The sequence below is a fragment of the Copadichromis virginalis genome, unplaced genomic scaffold (assembly GCF_057382275.1).
Source record: "Copadichromis virginalis isolate Kocher_CV1m ecotype Utaka unplaced genomic scaffold, C_Virginalis_male_GT1.1 unmapped_scaffold_1, whole genome shotgun sequence".
Lineage (NCBI taxonomy): Eukaryota > Metazoa > Chordata > Actinopteri > Cichliformes > Cichlidae > Copadichromis > Copadichromis virginalis.
Genome location: NW_028188589.1, coordinates 2,656,121 through 2,677,444, shown reverse-complemented (window position 1 = coordinate 2,677,444; position 21,324 = coordinate 2,656,121). Strand labels below are relative to the sequence as shown.

The 21,324-nt window shown below is 39.4% G+C and overlaps 1 protein-coding gene and 1 long non-coding RNA gene across 3 annotated transcripts; both read left to right on the top strand.

Annotated features, from left to right (window-relative positions):
* Nucleotides 1-942: 942 nt before the first annotated feature.
* LOC146679538 (uncharacterized) lies at nucleotides 943-7,012 on the top strand. The gene is made up of 2 exons (XM_085450279.1): nucleotides 943-6,859; nucleotides 6,952-7,012. The coding sequence occupies exons 1-2, from the start codon at nucleotides 1,100-1,102 to the stop codon at nucleotides 6,958-6,960; spliced, it is 5,769 nt and encodes a 1,922-aa protein (XP_085306405.1). The 5' UTR covers nucleotides 943-1,099; the 3' UTR covers nucleotides 6,961-7,012.
* Nucleotides 7,013-7,907: 895 nt separating this feature from the next.
* On the top strand, nucleotides 7,908-13,272 carry LOC146679537 (uncharacterized). Of its 2 annotated transcripts, none has more exons than XR_014918590.1 (6): nucleotides 7,908-8,569; nucleotides 8,751-8,887; nucleotides 8,978-9,199; nucleotides 9,320-10,496; nucleotides 10,678-10,814; nucleotides 10,901-13,272. It is a non-coding gene; the product is annotated as an uncharacterized LOC146679537 (long non-coding RNA). The 2 variants fall into 2 exon arrangements; XR_014918589.1 differs by having other exon boundaries at nucleotides 9,288-10,496.
* The last annotated feature ends 8,052 nt before the right edge of the window (nucleotides 13,273-21,324 follow it).

Below are 21,324 nucleotides of genomic sequence, written 5' to 3'. Positions count from 1 at the left end.
TATGCAGGTAATCCAGACTGAACCCCAGCTAACTGTACACAAACAGCATGATGGACAAGCTCCAGGACAGTCTCATGTACAGGTTACAAACAGTGAAAGTCCACGAGTGAGTAGCGTCTGTGCTTCCCGAAGCCAGGCCGCTCCTAGGTATGGAAAGTACCGGAATCAGCAATGCATGGCTAACAGCTTGGTTTTCCTGTCATTCTTACATGAGGATGAATTTATTACCAGAGCAGATCTAAACCGTGTGTTGGACAAAGGCCATGCTGTCTATTCAGATGCCAGACTGAGGTTTGTGAACAGTGTGTTTCTAGCCTGCGATGAACTTCCCTCAGTTGTTACCAGCCGCAGACACGAGTATCAAGTCGACATGTCTCAGTTTGCTCATTACGGCACATTTGATGGTACAGATCACTTTCCGAGCCTTGAACAGGGATTACAGTGTTTGGCTTCAGACGTTCGCTATGCTTTGCTAGTCATGGGAGGAACAGTCATCGCTGTTAGCAGGCTGAATTCAGGTGAATATGCATATTTTGACCCTCACCCACGTAAGTCTACTGGTATGCCATTGTCGCTAAGTGTAAGTGGTGGAACTGCAGTTATGTTGAAATTCACACGTCTTAATGACATGATTGACAGGATCAAACGTTTGTACAGAATGTTCAGCATCGCACCAAGCTGTACTTATGAACTACAGCCCATCGAGTTTCACAGTGAAAACGCTGCTGACCAAAGAGATGCTAATCAAACCACCGAATACAGACAAACAGCTACAAGTGCACCAGCTTTAAATGAACGTGTTCATAAATTAAACTCTGAAATATACACTGAGCAGACACGGAAACCTGTGACCAAAGATTTAACCAGTGAAGTAATGTCATCCAGAGTTGATTCTTCAAATGAGACAGCTGCTCCCAGAAAAACCCATCATCCTTCTGATTATTTTGAAAAGGAAACCTCTGCATCCTCTGTGAGAGAAACTCAGGTAACACCAGATTCTATTCCTCAGAATGATTCAAACAGTGCCTCCAGTTCAACTAAGATAACAGAGGAACTCTCAGATAAACTGCTGAAATATAGTAAACATGAAAGGCAAAAAATGAGGAGAAGATTATTGACCCAACAAAAGCTACCACAGAGAAAGGAAAATCAGAAGACGAAAGAAAGGCAGATGTACAGGTTTGATGAAAGCTTCAAGGCAAAGAAAAAAAACTCAGCTCGGAAGTCTGATGATCCTGATCACAGACAGAAAAGGATTCTGTACAGAAATGAACTGTATAAATTAAATGCTACCTATAAGGAGAAAAAGAAAGAACATTTGAGAAAGATGTATAGAGAAAGTGCTGAAATTAGAGATAGAAAAAGAGAACGTGTCATAAGGACATATAAAGACAATCCCCTATTCAGAGATAAGCAGAAGGAACGTATAACAAGAAAATATAGAGAGTCTTCCATATTCAGAGATAAGCAGAAGGAACGTGTAACAAGAACATATAGAGAGTCTCCCATATTCAGAGAAAAGCAGAAGGAACGTGTAACAAGAACATATAGAGAGTCTCCCATATTCAGAGAAAAGCAGAAGGAACGTGTAACAAGAACATATAGAGAGTCTCCCATATTCAGAGATAAGCAGAAGGAGCGTATAAGAAGAATATACAGAACTTGTGCTGGATTCAGAGAAAAACATAAAGCTTACATGAGGTCATATGTATATAACCTATATAAAGAAAGCGAAGAATTTAAAAAGAAAAAACGATTTTACATGACTAAGCGGTATGGAGAAGAGAAACAATTTCAGCAACAACACAAGGACAATATGAGAGAACGAATGAGAGTAAAATATTGGAACGGTTTTTCTTTCAGACAGATGCATAATATCAGATGTGCAATGAATATAAAACGGAAATATCGCCAGATGCATCGACCAGCTGAGAGTTTACAGTGTCATCCAGAGAACACTTTAATGAATGAGGCCATATCTCGTTTCAGATCCAACATTAAGTCAGCACCATCTTATGTTTGTACTGTTTGTCTAAAAGCTTCTTTTCCTAATCAGGTGAAAATCTGCAAAAGACAAAATTACTCAAAACACCAGACTGTAGCTCATCAGTGTCTAACTGGTAAATATGTTCATGTGTGTGATGAAGCATGTCATGATCACTGCAGCTTTCCTGTTGAGAGAAAAAAAGAGTATATCTGTCACACGTGTCACAGTTCCCTCAAAAGTGGATGCATGCCCAGGCTTGCTGCTGTTAATGGTTTAGAACTGCAGGATATTCCAGCTGAACTTTGTGATCTCAACATTCTGGAGAGACATCTGATTGCCAAATGCATACCATTTGCTAAGATTATTCCTCTTCCAAAGGGGAGACAGAGACTCATACGTGGTAATGTGGTGTGTGTACCATCTGAAGTCCAACAAACAGTTGACTCTTTACCGAGGATCAGAAGCCAATCACAGATCATGAGGGTGAAATTGAAAAGACGACTGTGCTACAAAGGCCATCAGCTGTTCCAGACTGTCACCTGGTCTAAACTCATTCAAGCTCTGCGTAAACTGAAACAAATTCATCCACAGTACACAGATATTGTTATCAGAGATGATGCATTGCTTTGTGATCCAACGTTACCTGATGATGACAGCAGTGATGAAGCCAGCATGGCAAGTGATGATTATAATGAAGCAGATTTAATGGAAATTGACAACTATGAAAAAGATGCCCTTTTGTGTGAAAGTGAGTCTCAAAGTGACCAAGATATTAATATGCAATCCTGTGATGAACAACCAGAGGAACAAAATCCAGATGAACCAGAAAGTGATTTGAACAATGGAGGTTTTGCTCTAGAAAGTTGTCTGCAGCCTGTTGACATTTCAGAAGAGATTCTCTGTTTCACTGATAACACATATTGTGTGGCTCCTGCAGAAAGAAACAATCCTGTTAGCTTCTTCAGAACTCCTCATTTGGAAGCCATGGCATTTCCTGTGCAGTTTCCTACTGGTCAGAATACACTGGATGAAATGAGACGTCTCAAGCTCACACCGAGTGCATACTTCAAGTCAAGGCTTTTCAACATTGATGCAAGATTTGCTAAAGACACAAATTACCTGTTTTTCTCACAGTTTGTCACTGAAATACACTTGGCTAATTCCAGCATGACAATACAGCTAAGGAAAGGTAAAACTATGACGAAAGATGGACGCAAAATCACATCAGGAATGTTACAAAGTAAGACAGAAGTAGAGAAGCTGGTAAGAAATAAAGATGCAATCAGATTTATGCAGCCACTCAGAGGAACTCCAGCTTACTGGCAGAAAACTACCAGAGATCTATTCAGCATGGTTCGCCAAATAGGAACACCTCAGTTCTTTGTCACTTTCTCTGCTGCTGAGATGAGATGGCCTGAAGTGATTCAAGCAATAAAGAGACAGCAAGGTGAAGAGGTTGATTTTGAAGCCCTGGACTGGTCAGAAAAGTGTGAAATTCTAAGATCAAATCCAGTAACCACCATGCGAATGTTTGATAAACGTGTTGAGGCTTTGTTCAGAGATTTGCTTTTTTCTCCTGCACAGCCCCTTGGTGAGATCATTGATTACTTTTACAGAGTTGAGTTCCAGCACAGAGGTAGTCCACATATACACATGTTGCTGTGGATTCGAGAAAAGGTAGAAGCAGATGTGGATGATGACCAAACTGTCTGTGACTTTGTGGACAGATACATCTCAGCTCAACTCCCTGATCCAGAAAAACAACCTGAACTGCACAAAAAAGTCACTGAGCTACAAAAGCACAGCAAAAACCACACAAAGACATGCTTTAAGAGTGTGAACTCTGGTTGTAGATTTGGGTTTCCCAAACCACCAGCCACAAGAACAATGATTGTGAGACAGGATGAGGATTCAGACACTGAAGCTGCAAAAGCCAAACTCAGACCTTTGTTGAACCTGCTGAAGGAACCTGAAGCTGCTTCCCTCACCATAGAGCAGATTCTGTCACGATGCAACTTAACAATGGATGAGTATGAACAATGCCTCCAGGACATAAACAAGAAAACAGCTCTGATTCTGAAACGTGACCCAAATGAGTGTTGGATCAACAATTACAACCCAGACCTGCTTGAAGCCTGGAACTCTAATTTAGATGTCTCATTCATTTTGAATGCCTATTCATGTATAGAATACCTCTGTAAATATATAACAAAGAAAGAATCTGGCCTCTCTGAATACCTGAAGACAGTTATTGACAACTCTGATAAGAACACCGTCAATGAATGTGATGAAATGAGAGCTGTGATGCAGGCTTACTCAAAAAAGAGAGAAATCAGCGCACAGGAGTGTGTGACTCGAGTCTGTGGCCTAAAAATGAAAAAATGTTCCCGCAGTGTTGTATTTGTACCAACAGATGATAACCCAGTAAAAATGAGTCGGCCCATGAGCTTCCTGGAAAGCACAACACATGACAGTTGTAATATTTGGATGACAAGTTTGAGTGATAAATACAAATGCAGACCTGAGACCCCAGAATATGAGGAAATGTCACTGGCTGATTTTGCTGCCTTGTGCAGGTTGGTGAGTGGTCCAAATGAAGGAAAAGATGTGCTTCCTCTTCTAAACCAGCTTGGATTTGTACAAAGGCGAAAGAATGATAAACCAGCTATAATCAGGTATTACCACTGTTCACAGGAAAAAGATCCTGAGCAATATTATGGTCGACTGTTGAGACTTTACCTTCCACACAGATCAGAGCAGGAACTGAAACCACAAGGGTTCCAAACCTATCAGTCCTTCTACAACTCAGGTTTTGTACGACTTCCATGTTCAGACCACAGTGAGTCTGTGAAAAGGGTTGTGAAAAGAAATAAAGACAAGTATGAGAAGAACTCTGAGGATATTGAGAGTGCACTGGAAGAGTTTGAACAAAATAGGGATGTTGTGATTGATGAATGGTGTAATCTTGCTCCTGAATCTGAAGTTGTGAGGCTGCAATGTGATGAGAATCTTCCTGAGAGACATTCTGATGATGAGAACGAACAGGAGAATGTTCCCGACTACAGTCGTCAGTCTGATGCTGTAACAAAGATCAGAGCCGTCAGAGAACAACCTGCAGTAGATCCAGCCGTGGTACGTGTAATGTATCAGAATCTGAACCAGAAGCAGGCCTGCGTGTTCTATGCCATAAGAGACTGGTGTATTCAGCGAGTTTGTGGTTTGAACCCAGATCCATTTTTCTTCTATATCAACGGTGGTGCAGGAACTGGAAAGTCACATCTGATTAAGTGTATTCATTCTGAAGCATCAAAGATCCTGAGCAGACTGCCTGCTAATGCAGAAGAAGCTGACATATCAAATCCAACTGTTTTACTGACTTCATTTACCGGTACAGCAGCTTTTTCTATCAGTGGCTCTACGTTACATTCTCTACTGAAACTACCCAGGAGTCTGAAACCACCCATTCAAGGACTTGGTAACCAACTGGATGAAGTCAGATCTGAGCTGATGAATGCTGAAATTATTGTTATTGATGAGATTTCAATGGTTTCAAAACCCCTTTTTGCCTATGTGGATGCAAGACTGAAACAAATCAAAGGCACTCAGAGACCTTTTGGTGGAATGTCAGTTTTAGCTGTTGGAGATTTTTACCAGCTGCCACCAGTGCGACAGTCTAAACCTCTCTGTGTTTACGATCCAGAACAGATTGACCTATGGCAGGAGCATTTTCAGATGATCACTCTAACCGAGATCATGCGTCAGAAAGATGATGTGGCCTTTGCAGAGATGCTGAACAGGATTAGAGTCAAAGAAAAGACAGATGAGCTTTCTCAGTGCGACAGAGATTTGCTGTCACAGGCTGTGACTGCACCAGAAGAATGTCCAACTGAGGTCTTACACATTTATGCCACCAACAAGAATGTGGAATCCCACAACACAGATACCCTGAAGAAGCTTCATTCAAACATCATAATCATCAATGCAGACGATTTCCAGAAGGATAAATGTACAGGCAGAATGGAACGAAGAGACAAACCATTTACAGGTGGGCGAAATGATTTACCTGACACTCTGAATGTTGCTGAAGGAGCTCGAGTCATGCTGACCAGAAACTTGGACACACTAAACGGTTTAGTCAACGGTGCTTTTGGTATACTGATAAAGGTGGTGAGATCTGAAAATGATGGACACATAATTAAACTGGGGCTCAGGATGGACAACCGGCAGCCTATGAGACACAACCGCAGTGCTAATGCAGCATCTGATGATCTTGTTTACATTGAGAGAGCAGAGGAGAGTCTGAAGTTTAAAGGAGCAGTACGCAGACAGTTTCCTGTAAAGCTAGCATTCGCTTGCACAATTCACAAAACTCAGGGTCTTACAACACAGACAGCTGTAGTTTCAATGAAGAACATTTTTGAACCAGGTATGGCTTACGTTGCTCTCAGCAGGGTGACGTCTCTCAGTGGACTCTATTTGCAGGACTTGGATGAGAAAAAGATTTACGCCAATCCCGAGGTAACTGCAGCGCTCCAAACCATGAGACAAGCCAGTGTTGAGGAAATGATGCCTCTTCTTCAGGTCAGAGAAACAGCCAGCAGACTTGACACTCTTACACTGATCCATCACAATACGGAGGGTTTGCCATCTCACATCAGTGACATCAAGAGTCATCATGAAATGTGTTTAGCAGATGTTTTGTGTCTCACTGAGTCTCACCTTCAAGGCTCCTTTGTTGCAGACAGTCTTCATTTGGACGGCTACACCATGTTTAAACGCAACAGACATGTGTCCTACACAAACTTTCCTCACATGGCCAGCAGAAGTGGTGGGGGAGTTGTTGTGTATTTGAGGAATCATTTTCAGGTTCAGGTAAAACAGTATCTGCATAATGTCACTGATCTTGAGTTTTTAGTGTTGAAGGTTCAGGCTCCATTCCCTGCGCTCATTGCTGTTGTGTACAGACCCCCTGACTACAGTTTGACACCATTCATGCAAAACCTGGTAAGTCTTTTAGATTCACTTGAAATCATGGACTGTCACCCAATCATTGTGTGTGGAGATTTTAATGAAAACCAGTTGCAGAGTGGAAGAAAACAGATTCTGGAGCAGTTTCAGTCGAGAGGGTATTCACAGCTGATCACTTCTGCCACTACAGACAAGAACACCCTGCTTGACCTCATTTTTATTTCTCAGCCACAGAAATGTCTGTATTCAGGTGTTCTGAGATCATATTACAGTTACCACAACCCTGTCTTTTGTGTCCTGTCCTCGAGCCAATCATGAAGTCGTCTGGTGAGTTTTGAAACAATTACAGATCATGTTTGTTACAGAGTTTACTGATTGTAGAGCATGAAAAAGATTTTTCATTGAAAAAAGGGTCTTCCCTACTCTGTCTGTCAGAAGACCCTTTCTTATTGCAATGTTATTAATCATTTCACCAAATCATTGCTGAACTTCATGAAGAGCAGAGAACATCTGCTATCATGCACCTCTGATCTGAAATGTGCTGCAACATTTGATAAACCAACATCATGTTTTAAATGACTAAATCTTTTTACTATGACGTATGTAGCTCAACAAACGAGATCTTCCCCTCCAAGGGCTTTAAAATATGAAATAGTAAATAAATAAATCCCAGATAAATGCAGGTATTTATTATGGGTCACATGAATAAATACAGACAATTATATTTTCTTGATTATAGTAGATTTTGTAGAATCAAAAGTTTTTGTGATGAATGAGTTTTTGCTTATCATGTTTTACAGGTAAAAAATGTCAAAAGTTTTAAACTATCTTTAGGCTACCAGAGATGTCTATAATGATACATTATGTAGAGAAAAACATTAGTACAGCTTACATAATGTGTATAAAAACTGATGTAGACGTAAATGGATAGTTTTCTGAAAGTTCCCGACTACAGTTTAACACCACCCACCCAGCTCAGCCCCCAAGTGTCTATGTAATGCTGGTATGGTGTGTGAGTTTGACTTGGCCTTTATCCGGGTGGGTTTGGGTTTGGGTGGATAAAGGCCAAGTCAGAATTCTCTGAGCAGCTGGAAAAAGCTGCAAATAAACAAAGATATCAGAAAGTGTGGGCTTTAGGTGTAGCCCCCGCTTTCTGATGCACTAATTAAACTTAGTAACTGACACCCCATACCAGCATTACATAGACACTTGGGGGCTGAGCTGGGTGGGTGGTGTTATAAGCACGTGTTTTGTTAGATATATTTTTTCAGAAACGGCACAGTCTCCTTTGTGGCAAAACCTTCAAACTTCACCATCCTCAGCTGAAACAACAACATCTTAACACCATCTTCATGAACTGCTGAGCCAAACCTGATCCATCAGTGCTGGACTGCACAGATAACTACATGCCACAAGGAGATGCTGTGTTATGAACTGCCATACCAGTGTGTCTTCAATGGAGAAGATGACACACCCATCACCTGACCTCCTGCCTGATCTGGAGACCATCATCATGCTGCCACACTACAACCTCTGAGACCATCAATGATGACTCATACTGAGGAAACTGTATTTCCTGTCAGAGATGCTCAGTGATCCTCAGAGCAGAGAGAGGTATGATTCTTTATCTTTGATAAAAAATGTCAGTGTTTTTAATTCAATTAATTAATTAAAATCTTGTTTATTGCATAAATAATTCCACACTCAAATGATTATACTTGTTGACACTTTTTGAGTTTTAATTCACGTTACGGATTACAAATCTATGCTTTTTCTACTCTGTCTCTCTGTGCAGGTATTGCTGTCTTCTGAGTTCTTCAGTGTCCCAACTGAGACATTCAAACCTCATTGCAGAGCTCATGTCTTTCCTCACCATCATGTGAGTGTGAGATTGCTCTGGATTCTGGTTATGTGGCCCACAGCACCTATAAGGTATTTCAACATTGTTCATTGTATAACTTATTTGTAGTTTTTAGGGTTTCTACAGACAAAAAAAAAAGTTCCTTTTTCTGTATTTTTTAGAACAAGCTCGTCCAGTGTGCCTGCATTCCAGCTTCTTAGACTCTACGCAAGTGGACAGAGTATCAGTGTTTGACCACTCTTACAGACACTGACTTCTGTCAACTCACTGCTACTGATCAGGCACTTCATCCAGGAAGACAGAGGGCTGCAAGCCTGTCATCATTTCCAGTGTGGCTTTGTATTCTTGGGGTAGCATCAGATTTTTCCCACAAATATTCAAAGGTAACATTTATTTTAAGCTTAGTTATTAAATCAAAAGTCTTCTCTTGTGTTATGTCTGTGAAGGTTCTCATGGTGTCCTTTGATGTAGTCTCTCTCTTTACTTGCATACCCACTACGGAGGCCGTGGAGACTGTCAGAAAACGACTACAAGAAGACAGCTCCTTGGAAGACAGGACCAACTTCACACCCGATCAGATGTGCACACTGTTAGACCTCTGCCTTACCACTACATATTTCAAATACAACGAGGGTTTCTACAGACAAAAACATGGCTGTGCCATGGGCTCCCCCGTGTCACCTATTGTAGCCAACCTTTGCATGGAGGAAGTGGAAAGGAAGGCTCTTGGCTCTTTCAAAGGAAGAGTACCCAGCCACTGGTACAGATATGTAGACGACACCTGGGTCAAAATCAAAACTCAAGAAGTGGAATCCTTCACTGCGCACATTAACGCCGTGGATAAAAACATCAAGTTCACCAGGGAAGACACAAAGGACGACTGTTTGCTTTTCCTGGACTGTGCTGTGCACATTGAAGAGAACGGCAACCTCAACATTGAAGTTTATTGGAAGCCCACACACACGGACCAGTACCTCCTCTTTGACTCCCATCACCCTCTGGAACACAAACTTGGAGTAATTAGGACACCCCCCCGGGCAGAACATGTTCCCTCTAAGCCTGAAGGGAAAAAGAAGGAACACAAACATGTAAATGAAGCACTTAAAACATGTGGCTATCCTAATTGGGCGTTTATAAAGTCAGCAAAGATGCACAGAAAAGAACATCAGATACCAGCGAGGGAGGATAAGAAAGACAGATGCAACAACATTGTCATCCCCCATGTACTAATTAGACTTAGTAACTGACACCCCATACCAGCATTACATAGACACTTGGGGGCTGAGCTGGGTGGGTGGTGTTAAAAGCACTTGTTTTGTTAGATATATTTTTTCAGAAACGGCACAGTCTCCTTTGTGGCAAAACCTTCAAACTTCACCATCCTCAGCTGAAACAACAACATCTTAACACCATCTTCATAAACTGCTGAGCCAAACCTGATCCATCAGTGCTAGACTGCACAGATAACCACATGCCACAAGGAGACTGCTGTGTTATGAACTGCCATACCAGTGTGTCTTCAATGGAGAAGATGACACACCCATCACCTGACCTCCTGCCTGATCTGGAGACCATCATCATGCTGCCACACTACAACCTCTGAGACCATCAATGATGACTCATACTGAGGAAACTGTATTTCCTGTCAGAGATGCTCAGTGATCCTCAGAGCAGAGAGAGGTATGATTCTTTATCTTTGATAAAAAATGTCAGTGTTTTTAATTCAATTAATTAATTAAAATCTTGTTTATTGCATAAATAATTCCACACTCAAATGATTATACTTGTTGACACTTTTTGAGTTTTAATTGACATTATAGATTACATATCTATGCTTTTTCTACTCTGTCTCTCTGTGCAGGTATTGCTGTCTTCTGAGTTCTTCAGTGTCCCAACTGAGACATTCAAACCTCCCTGCAGAGCTCATGTCTTTCCTCACCATCATGGGAGTGTGAGATTGCTCTGGATTCTGGTTATGTGGCCCACAGCACCTATAAGGTATTTCAATATTGTTCATTGTATAACTTATTTGTAGTTTTTAGGCCTTAACACAAATAAAATGTTCCTTTTTCTGTATTTTTTAGAACAAGCTCGTCCAGTGTGCCTGCATTCCAGCTTCACAGAAAAGAACATCAGACACCAGCGAGGGAGGATAAGAAAGACAGACACAACAACATTGTCATCCCCTATGTAGCCGGTGTATCAGAAAAACTCAGGAGAGTTTTCTCCAAATACGACATCCCAGTGTACTTCAGACCCAGTAACACACTCAGACAGAAACTGGTTCACCCGAAAGACAAAACTCCTAAACACAAACTTAACAATGTGGTGTACGCTGTACAGTGCAGCGAGGAATGCCCAGACTTCTACATCGGAGAGACCAAACAGCCACTTCACCAGCGCATGGCACAACATAGAAGAGCCACCTCCACAGGACAAGACTCAGCAGTTCATCTGCATCTAAAGGACAAAGGTCACTCTTTGAGGATGCCAATGTTCACATTTTGGACAGATGGAGGAGTGAAAGAAGCCATTTACGTCTACTGTGAGCGACCATCTTTGAACAGAGGCGGTGGTTTACGACACCAACTGTCTGCCATCTATAATCCAGTTTTGAGTTCCCTCTCCAGACACCGTAACGTCCACTCACATCCTGGGAGTGGGCGTGGGTGATTTCCTGACCTCAGGAAATCACATGATAGGGTGGGGCCAGGTTTCACAATGAGCTCACCCGAAACCCTGGCTGATTGGGACCCACACCCACCTTCACACCTTGGCTCATGTTATTAGGTAGAGGATCATCAGGGGGTTCTTTGTCCCTCTTTGGGGGGAAACTCCCACTGGGTTTAAATCTGGGACTCTCCACCATTGACCCTTAGAACTGAAGAAGCTTCTCGGATGAGAGGTGAAACGTCTTCAAGGAACTCAAAGAAGTCCAGACGCTTTTCTTTCCAAGCTCCTTAGACTTCACTTGTGTTAATTACATTTTATTTGTTGTTGTTTTCTTTTAGATTTATATGCAGTGATTGGATGTGGTGGAGCTTTGTTAACCGTGTGGAAAACATCTGTTTGTGATGATATTTACAATGAGGCTTTAAGGTGACAGTTTCCATGTAATTTCAATCCTTTTACTAAGCAAAAACATGTTTGCAATTAACATGTTTTTTCAGTTTTGTCTTTTGGATTTATGGTTAACATTCCTCTGTGACAGCAAATACTAAACTGGTCCAAGTAACCAGCATATCATTGGTCAAAGGCAAAAAGGACCACATGTCACACTAGCAATGAATTTTTGACTGTGTTTGTGTTAGTATAGAGTAGGTCTAACAGTGGTTTTCCACATCTGCTCTAATATATATAGATAATGGGTCAGACATATAAAGTCATTTTGAAAAGTTCATAAAGGTCATTTATATGTGTTCCTCTTTATCATTTTATATCAGGTCACACAGCTGACTTGAGTTTTGATCAGAGTAGAACCATAACATTCATGCTAATGGTTCTACTGTTTACAGTTACTTTATGATGGATTTCACCCTGGTCACAGCACTATGTGAAAAGCTGTTAGAGGTAAAGTTAAGCCAATTAATACATCATCATAAGTCACTCTCTAACGCAGGGCAGTGATTATTATTCACTGTAATTTATTCCACAACAATGTTCTTTATTTGATTCTTTAAATATGCACATCGATTGTTTAGCTGTGTGACTCTCCACACCTGAAATATATCACAATGTGGACTTCATTTCGACAGTATTTTGTAGATTGGTACCATATTTATCATCGAATCATCTTGTGCACTTATTAACTAAATGTTGTTTGTTTGTTTTTTTTGTTTGTTTGTTTGGGGGTTGTTGTTGCCATTTTTACCTTTCACCAACTGTGTAAATTCTGCAATTTTACCTTGGTTTTGTTTCACATCAGTTTATCTGCTGGCTGGTATTCCTGTCTTCCTTCTCTCACCCCAACCGGTCGCAGCAGATGGCCGCCCCTCCCTGAGCCTGGTTCTGCTGGAGGTTTCTTCCTGTTAATAGGGAGTTTTTCCTTCCCACTGTCGCCAAAGTGCTTGCTCATAGGGGGTCATATGTCATATGATTGTTGGGTTTTTCTCTGTATCTATGAAGCGCCTTAAGGTGACTTTTGTTGTGATTTGGTGCTATATAAATTGAATTGAATTGGTTTTCTTTCTTTTCTAATGTTTCTGGTCATTTTTCACAGTTAAACAAGTAACTTTGAGGTTACGTCATCGTTTTCAGCTGTTATCTGTATACATTTTTTTCCTAATAATTACATTTCTGCAAAATTATAGCAGTTCTGGTAAGTTGTAATATTTCTGCCAAGTTATTAATTTTTGACTAAATTATTACATTTCTGCTAAGTTGTAGCTTCTGGTAAATTACAACATTTCTGCTGAATTGTTATGTTTCTTCTAAGTTATTGCATTTCTGCTAAGTTATTACATTTTTGCTAACTTGTTGTTCTGCAAAGTTATTAAAATTTCAACAACTTTTTAAACACTGACTTTGATTTCTTCAGCTTCTTCAGCTATTTTCAAGTATTTTCAGCAGACAGCTTCAGCTTTACAGTTTCCTCTAAGTGATTGCAGTTCTGCTAAGTTATTACATTTTAGAAAAGTTCTTTTGCTTCTGCAAAGTTTTTACAATTTCTGCAACTTTTCAGCTTTTTCAGCTACTTTTTGCATACAGCTTCAGCTTTAAGCATCCACACTGCATTTTCGCAGGAAATGCAAATTTTTCTAGTTATCCTTTATTATTCTAGTTGCTCCGTTTCTTTGCCGCTTAACTACTCCCTCAGTTTTCAGCCGATTTTTACCATTCAAACTCTAAACTGTTCTGCTATTTCTGCTTTCGACTGCTATATCTTTTGGTACTTATTACTATTATACTTTTTAAAATATTACACTTTTTTCCTTTAATTTGTCCCATTGAAATGAATGGGAAACTTCTACAATTCTGCTAAAACTTGCTTGTCTTTGAAACTTAACTACTTCCTCATACTTTCACCTAGAAACTCCATTCAAACTTTAAAACGTTCTCAGATGATTGGGCTATTCCTGTGTGATTCAGCTTTTTCATATCTGTTACCGTTTTCATGTAATGACTCTTTAAGTTTTCAGTTACAACTTTGTGATTTTTCAGAAAATACATGTGTTGCTATGGTTGCTATGCAATTAACTCCCACTGCACACTCGTCCGTTCTGAATTTTCTCTTCATGTCTGAACAACTCCTTGCTACTCGCTCAATTTCCACTCAACTTCCACAAATTATACATCAAAACGTAGGTATTTTTGCTGGCTTTAAGACAGTGTCACTATAATTATTGTGAGAGTTACGTTTTTTTCACAATTTGCCTCGAAGTGACACATGGTCTAAAAACTCCCCATTCAAAGTCTATGGGGAGGTTGTGAAACTCAGAGCTGAAATACTGAAACTGAAGGCATTTTCAAATCGTCATATCTCCTTAACGAAGCAAAGTTAAGACATGAGGCTTGTCCCTGTATATCTTCAGACACTCCTGACACTCACAATTCAAGAATTATTTTCTCACCTATTACCGTTCTGAGATGAGTTAGACTTGTTTGAGGGGTGGAAATCTGTCCTCCTCTCATTTTTCAAATTCCGAAAATGAAGCCGTTTCTTCTCTCGTCATATCTCCGCGACGGAGATACAAAGAGCTATGTAAATCGCAGTCAAAGTACACCAAAGTCCGCTGATTCACCCAGTGCAAGAATTATGCTTCTATCCCACCTAGTTTTTGAGTTACACGACGTTTTGTAACTCCAAAAAACGGCGTTTTTCGCGTCTCACCGCGATCTAATTCTGACTCCTCATCACCCTTTTTTTCAAAGCGCCCGCCCCCTTAGAGGTGGCGCGATTGGTAATGACACCGCTCTTCAGACCAGAGGTCGTGGGTTCGATTCCACCTTGGCCCACATGTTTTTTTTTTAACTACAAATTTATACACTATCACAGACCGGTAATTCATATTGATAATTTATTACAATTCTGCAAAGTTTAATGATTTTAGCAGCTTTTCTAATATGGACCTCAGATTCTGGTTAACAGTCTATGGCAGAAATACATACAAGTACACAGCCTGATGAAGCAGACAGAAGCAGTACCTCTGATTGGTTCCGCAGTTTCACCTCTTATCAGCACAAATCTCACCCTCTTCTGCTGTTTTCACCTCTTTTCTGCTAATTTGAGCTTCTGTTCCACAGTGCACTCAGCCTCTTCTGCTGTTTTCATTAGAATTTTAAGCTTTTCCACCTTTTTTCAGTTACGTGAGAACCAGTTTGGCTCAATGAGTAGCTGAAAAATATCAGCCTCTTCTGCTGTTTTAGCAGGATTTCAGAGTTCAGCTTTTTCACTTGTTTTAAGCACAAATTTCAGTTTCTTTACCTCATTTCACAACAAAGTTCTTCCTCTTCACCTCTTTTCTGCTAATTTGAGCTGCTGCTCCACAGTGCACATTTTCCCTCTCATCATATCTTTGCTTGTGACCAGAACTCATTTGGCTCAGAGGGTAGGGCATCTGTCGTGAGACCCGGTGGCAGAGGTTCGAATCCTACCTGTGACAGCTGCTACACATGTTCACTGCTTGCATGCGCTCTGCTTTCTTGACACTCTCCAGTGTGTCATTACACATACAGCCATCTTCAGCAAGCACTTCTGCTTCTACACTTCTTTTCAACTCGGCTTTTTGCTTCTTTACCTCTTTTCAGCAGAAATTATTCCTCTTCACCTCTTTTCTGCTAATTAGAGCTCCTGCTCCACAGTGCACTTAGCCTCTTCTGCTGTTTTCATTAGAATTTTAAGCTTTTCCACCTTTTTTCAGTTACGTGAGAACCAGTTTGGCTCAGTGAGTAGCTGAAAAATATCAGCCTCTACTACTGTTTTAGCAGGATTTCAGAGTTCAGCTTTTTCACTTGTTTTAAGCACAAATTTCAGTTTCTTTACCTCATTTCACAACAAAGTTCTTCCTCTTCACCTCTTTTCTGCTAATTTGAGCTTCTGCTCCACAGTGCACATTTTCTCTCTCATCATATATTTGCTTGAGACCAGAACTCATTTGGCTCAGAGGGTAGGGCAGCTGCCGTGAGACCCGGGGGCAGAGTTTCGAATCCTACCTGTGACAGTTGCTACACATGTTCCCTGCTTGCATGCGCTCTGCTTTCTTGACACTCTCCAGTGTGTCATTACACATACAGCCATCTTCAGCAAGCACTTCTACACCTCTTTTCAACTCATCTTTTTGCTTCTTTACCTCTTTTCAGCAGAACTTCTTCTGATTCACCTCTTTTCTGCTAAATGTTTAGCCTTTTCACCTCTTATTAGCACAATACTAAGCAGCTTCTGCTAATTTCACCAGAATTGTCAGTCTCTCCACCTCTTCTTTGTAAGAATCAGTTTGGTCCAGTAAGGTGAGACGCCGCCTATAGATCAGAAAGGCCAGGTTCGAATCTCGCTCAGGGCAATGTTTTTTGTTTTTTCAACTTTTTCTGCTTTTTTCAGCAGAAATCTTCAGCGTAAGGCATCCACACAGCATTTTCGCAGGAAATGCAATTTTTTCTAGTTGTGTGGATGCTTAAGCATCCACACTATTGAGTTCCTGTTTCTCTTTATTCTTTATTATTATTATTATTCTTAGGACTTCCGTACACTTTTCGCCGTTTAACTACTTCCACAATTTTTGTGCTATTTTCACCGTTCAAATTTTAAACTATTCAGCTATTTTTGCTCTTTCCTGCTATATCTTTTGGTATTTTTAACTATTAAACTTTTTAAAATATTCCACTTTTTTCCTTTAATTTGTCCCATTGAAATGAATGGGAAACTTCAGCAATTCTGCTAAAATTTGCTTGTTTTTGAAACTTAACTACTTCCTCATATTTTCACCTAGAACAACCATTCAAATTTTAAAATGTTCACAAATTATTGGGCTATTCAGGTATGATTCAGCTTTTTCAAATCTTCTACTGTTTTACTTTTATGCCTCTTAAAGTTTTGAGTTGCAAAATTGTGATTTTTCACAAAATACATGCGTTGTTATGGTTGCTATGCTCTTGGCTTCCAGTGTGTCACTGAAGGTTTTGCAGTCTTCTCTTCATGTCCGAACAAATGTTTGCTACTTGCTCAATTTTCACTCAACTTCCACAAATTATACATCAAAACGTAGGTATTTTTGCTGGCTTTCAGAAAATGTCACCATCATTGTTGTGGGATTTATAGAATTTTTGCAAATCTCCTCAGACTAACACAAGGTCAGAAAACTCTCCATATAAAGTGAATGGAGAGCTTGTTCAAAATCACCGCTGGATTTCTGTAATGAGAGGCATATTCGAATCGTCATATCTCCTTAACGAAGCAAAGTTAAGACATGAGGCTTGTCCCCGAATATCTTCAGACACCCCTGACGCTCACAATTCAAGAATTTCTTTCTCACCTATTACCGTTCTGAAATGAGTTGGACTTGTTTGAGGGTAGGAAATTCGTCCTTCGCTCAGATTTCTTCAGATTTCAAACTGTGGAAATGAACCACTTTTTTCTCTCGTCATAACTTTTTGTTGGATTTCCACAGAGACCTGAAAATTTCCATGATTGTTCACCAAAGCCTGCTGTCTCTTACGGTGAAAGAATGATATCGATACTCCAAATAGATTTCGAGTTAGAAAGCGTTGTTTGAGGGCAAGTCAAGGCAGTTTTTGCTTCGCTCTACTCAGTTATGGTGCATTACAAGTCAAATATCTTTAATAATTCATATTTTAATGATAAATTGTAAACACTGGAAGATTCCCCCATCTCTTCTGAACAAAACGGTGTAAGAATGACCGCTCTAGCCCCTACGGTTTGGAAATTATGGTCATTTGTTTGAGGGGAGTCCTCACTATGAGAAATAGGCTGCAATAATCCTGTGCCTCTCTGTGCTGCGTGTGTAAAAAGAGGCACATGTTTTGGCGGGAAAAAGTACACAGGCTCTCTGATTGGTGGATTCAAATTCAGCAGCTCCCAGGCTGACCTAGAAACTTACTTCTCTCTCCCTGTGCATTTTTTTGCTGATTTTTTCATTTAACAAGTATATTTGAGGGACCCTCAGCATGTTCAGCATTTTTTCAGCTGTCCATTTTGCTTTTCCAATTTTTCTGTTTAACTTATTACTATTGTGCTAAATAATACTATTTCTGCTATTTTATAAGATTTGGGCCTATTATAGTATTTCTGCTAAATTACAATATTTCTGCTTTTTATACTATTTGTGCTAAAACATAGTATTTCTACTAAATGTAGTATTTATGCTTAATCATACTATTTCTGCTTTTTATGGGATTTGTGCCTAATATAGTATTTCTGCTTTTTATAGGATTTTTGCTCAAACATAGTATTTCTACTAAATGTAGTGTTTATGCTTAATCATCCTATTTCTGCTTTTTATAGAATTTGTGCTTAATATAGTATTTCTGCTTTTTATATGATTTGTGCTTAATATAGTATTTCTGCTTTTTATAGGATTTGTGCTTAATATAGTATTTCTGCTAAATTATAGTATTTCTGCTTTTTATAGGATTTGTGCTAAAACATAGTATTTCTACTAAATGTAGTATTTATGCTTAATCATAGTATTTCTATATATTTCTGCCTGGTCCCCAGGCAGCCAATCCTCTGTGAGGACTTAGACATTCAAATTTTCAAATCAGGTCCTGCACGGTTTCCCAGCCAATCATATATGTGTCCTGAGGCATTCAAATTTGCATATTGGGGACTTCATGGCTTCTAAGCCAGCCAATCATATCTGAGGGCTGAGGAATTCAAATCCACAAATCAGGGCCTGCACAGCTTCCCAGCCAGCCAATCATGTATGTGGGCTCCAGGTATTCAAATTTGCATATTGGGGAATTCGTGGCTTCTAAGTCAACAAGTCATCCGTGTCATATATCTCTAAAAATTCATATTTTAATGATAAATTGTCAACACTTGAAGATTCCCCCATCTCTTCTGAACAAAACGGTGTAAGAATGACCGTTCTAGCCCCTACGGTTAGGAAATTACGGTCATTTGTTTGAGGGGAGTCGTCACTATGAGAAATAGACTGCAAAAATCCTGTGTCTCTCTGTGCTGCTGCGTGTGTAAACAGATGCACCTGTTTTGGTGGGGAAAAGTGCACAGCCTCTCTGATTGGTGGATTCAAATTCACCAGCTCCCAGGCTGACCTAGAAACTTACTTCTCTCTCCCTGTGTGTGTGTGTGTGTGTGTGTGTGTGTGTGTGTGTGTGTGTGTGTGACAGAGAGAGAGAGAGAGAGAGAGAGAGAGAGAGAAAGGCTTTTAATGGGATGATCTCATTCTAAGATTTAAATTCAATATATTTAGACTGGTTGACTGAATTGGATCTTGTGTGTGGGTCTCTCTGTGCATGTGTGTTTCCTCATGTGTACATATTTGTGATTGTGTGGCTGTAATAAATTTTTTTGCAGATTTTTGTCATTTAACAAGTATATTTGAGGGACCCTCAGCATGTTCAGCATTTTTTCAGCTGTCCATTTTGCTTTTCCAATTTTTCTGTTTAACTTATTACTATTGTGCTAAATCATACTATTTCTGCTATTTTATAAGATTTGTGCCTAATATACTATTTCTGCTTTTATAGGATTTGTGCTTAATATAGTATTTCTGCTAAATGTAGTATTTATGCTTAATTATACTACTTCTGCTTTTCATAGTATTTGTGCTTAATATAGTATTTCTGCTAAATTTAGTATTTCTGATTAATTATAGTTTTTCTACTAAATCATAGTACAGTATTTCTGCTTTTTATGGGATTTGTGCTAAAACAAAGTATTTCTACTAAATGTAGTATTTATGCTTAATCATACCATTTCTGCTTTTTATAGGATTTGTGCTTAATATAGTATTTCTGCTAAATTATAGTATTTCTGCCAAATTATAATATTTGTGCTAAAACATAGTCTTAATTTAAAATTACAATATTCATAGTTCATCACAGTGTCTCTGGTAAATCACAATATTTCTGCTCTGTTGTACTATTTTTCTAAATCATAGTGTTTCTGTAATGTTTAAGTATTTTTGGCTAAATATATTCTTTCTGTTATCTTATACTATTTCTCCTAAATTCTTGTATTTTTGAGAAGTTATCATGTTTCTGGTAAGTTACAATATTTCTGCTAAATTCTGCTATGCTATTGTATTTCTGCCAAGTATTATGTTTCCTCTAAGATATTGCAGTTCTGCTAAGTTATTCCATTTTAGCAAACTTCTTTTGCTTCTGCAAAGTTTTTACAATTTCTGCAACTTTTCAGCTTTTTCAGCTACTTTTTGCATACAGCTTCAGCTTTAAGCATCCACACTGCATTTTCGCAGGAAATGCAAATTTTTCTAGTTATCCTTTATTATTCTAGTTGCTCCGTTTCTTTGCCGCTTAACTACTCCCTCAGTTTTCAGCCGATTTTTACCATTCAAACTCTAAACTGTTCTGCTATTTCTGCTTTCGACTGCTATATCTTTTGGTACTTATTACTATTATACTTTTTAAAATATTACACTTTTTTCCTTTAATTTGTCCCATTGAAATGAATGGGAAACTTCTACAATTCTGCTAAAACTTGCTTGTCTTTGAAACTTAACTACTTCCTCATACTTTCACCTAGAAACTCCATTCAAACTTTAAAACGTTCTCAGATGATTGGGCTATTCCTGTGTGATTCAGCTTTTTCATATCTGTTACCGTTTTCATGTAATGACTCTTTAAGTTTTCAGTTACAACTTTGTGATTTTTCAGAAAATACATGTGTTGCTATGGTTGCTATGCAATTAACTCCCACTGCACACTCGTCCGTTCTGAATTTTCTCTTCATGTCTGAACAACTCCTTGCTACTCGCTCAATTTCCACTCAACTTCCACAAATTATACATCAAAACGTAGGTATTTTTGCTGGCTTTAAGACAGTGTCACTATAATTATTGTGAGAGTTACGTTTTTTTCACAATTTGCCTCGAAGTGACACATGGTCTAAAAACTCCCCATTCAAAGTCTATGGGGAGGTTGTGAAACTCAGAGCTGAAATACTGAAACTGAAGGCATTTTCAAATCGTCATATCTCCTTAACGAAGCAAAGTTAAGACATGAGGCTTGTCCCTGTATATCTTCAGACACTCCTGACACTCACAATTCAAGAATTATTTTCTCACCTATTACCGTTCTGAGATGAGTTAGACTTGTTTGAGGGGTGGAAATCTGTCCTCCTCTCATTTTTCAAATTCCGAAAATGAAGCCGTTTCTTCTCTCGTCATATCTCCGCGACGGAGATACAAAGAGCTATGTAAATCGCAGTCAAAGTACACCAAAGTCCGCTGATTCACCCAGTGCAAGAATTATGCTTCTATCCCACCTAGTTTTTGAGTTACACGACGTTTTGTAACTCCAAAAAACGGCGTTTTTCGCGTCTCACCGCGATCTAATTCTGACTCCTCAT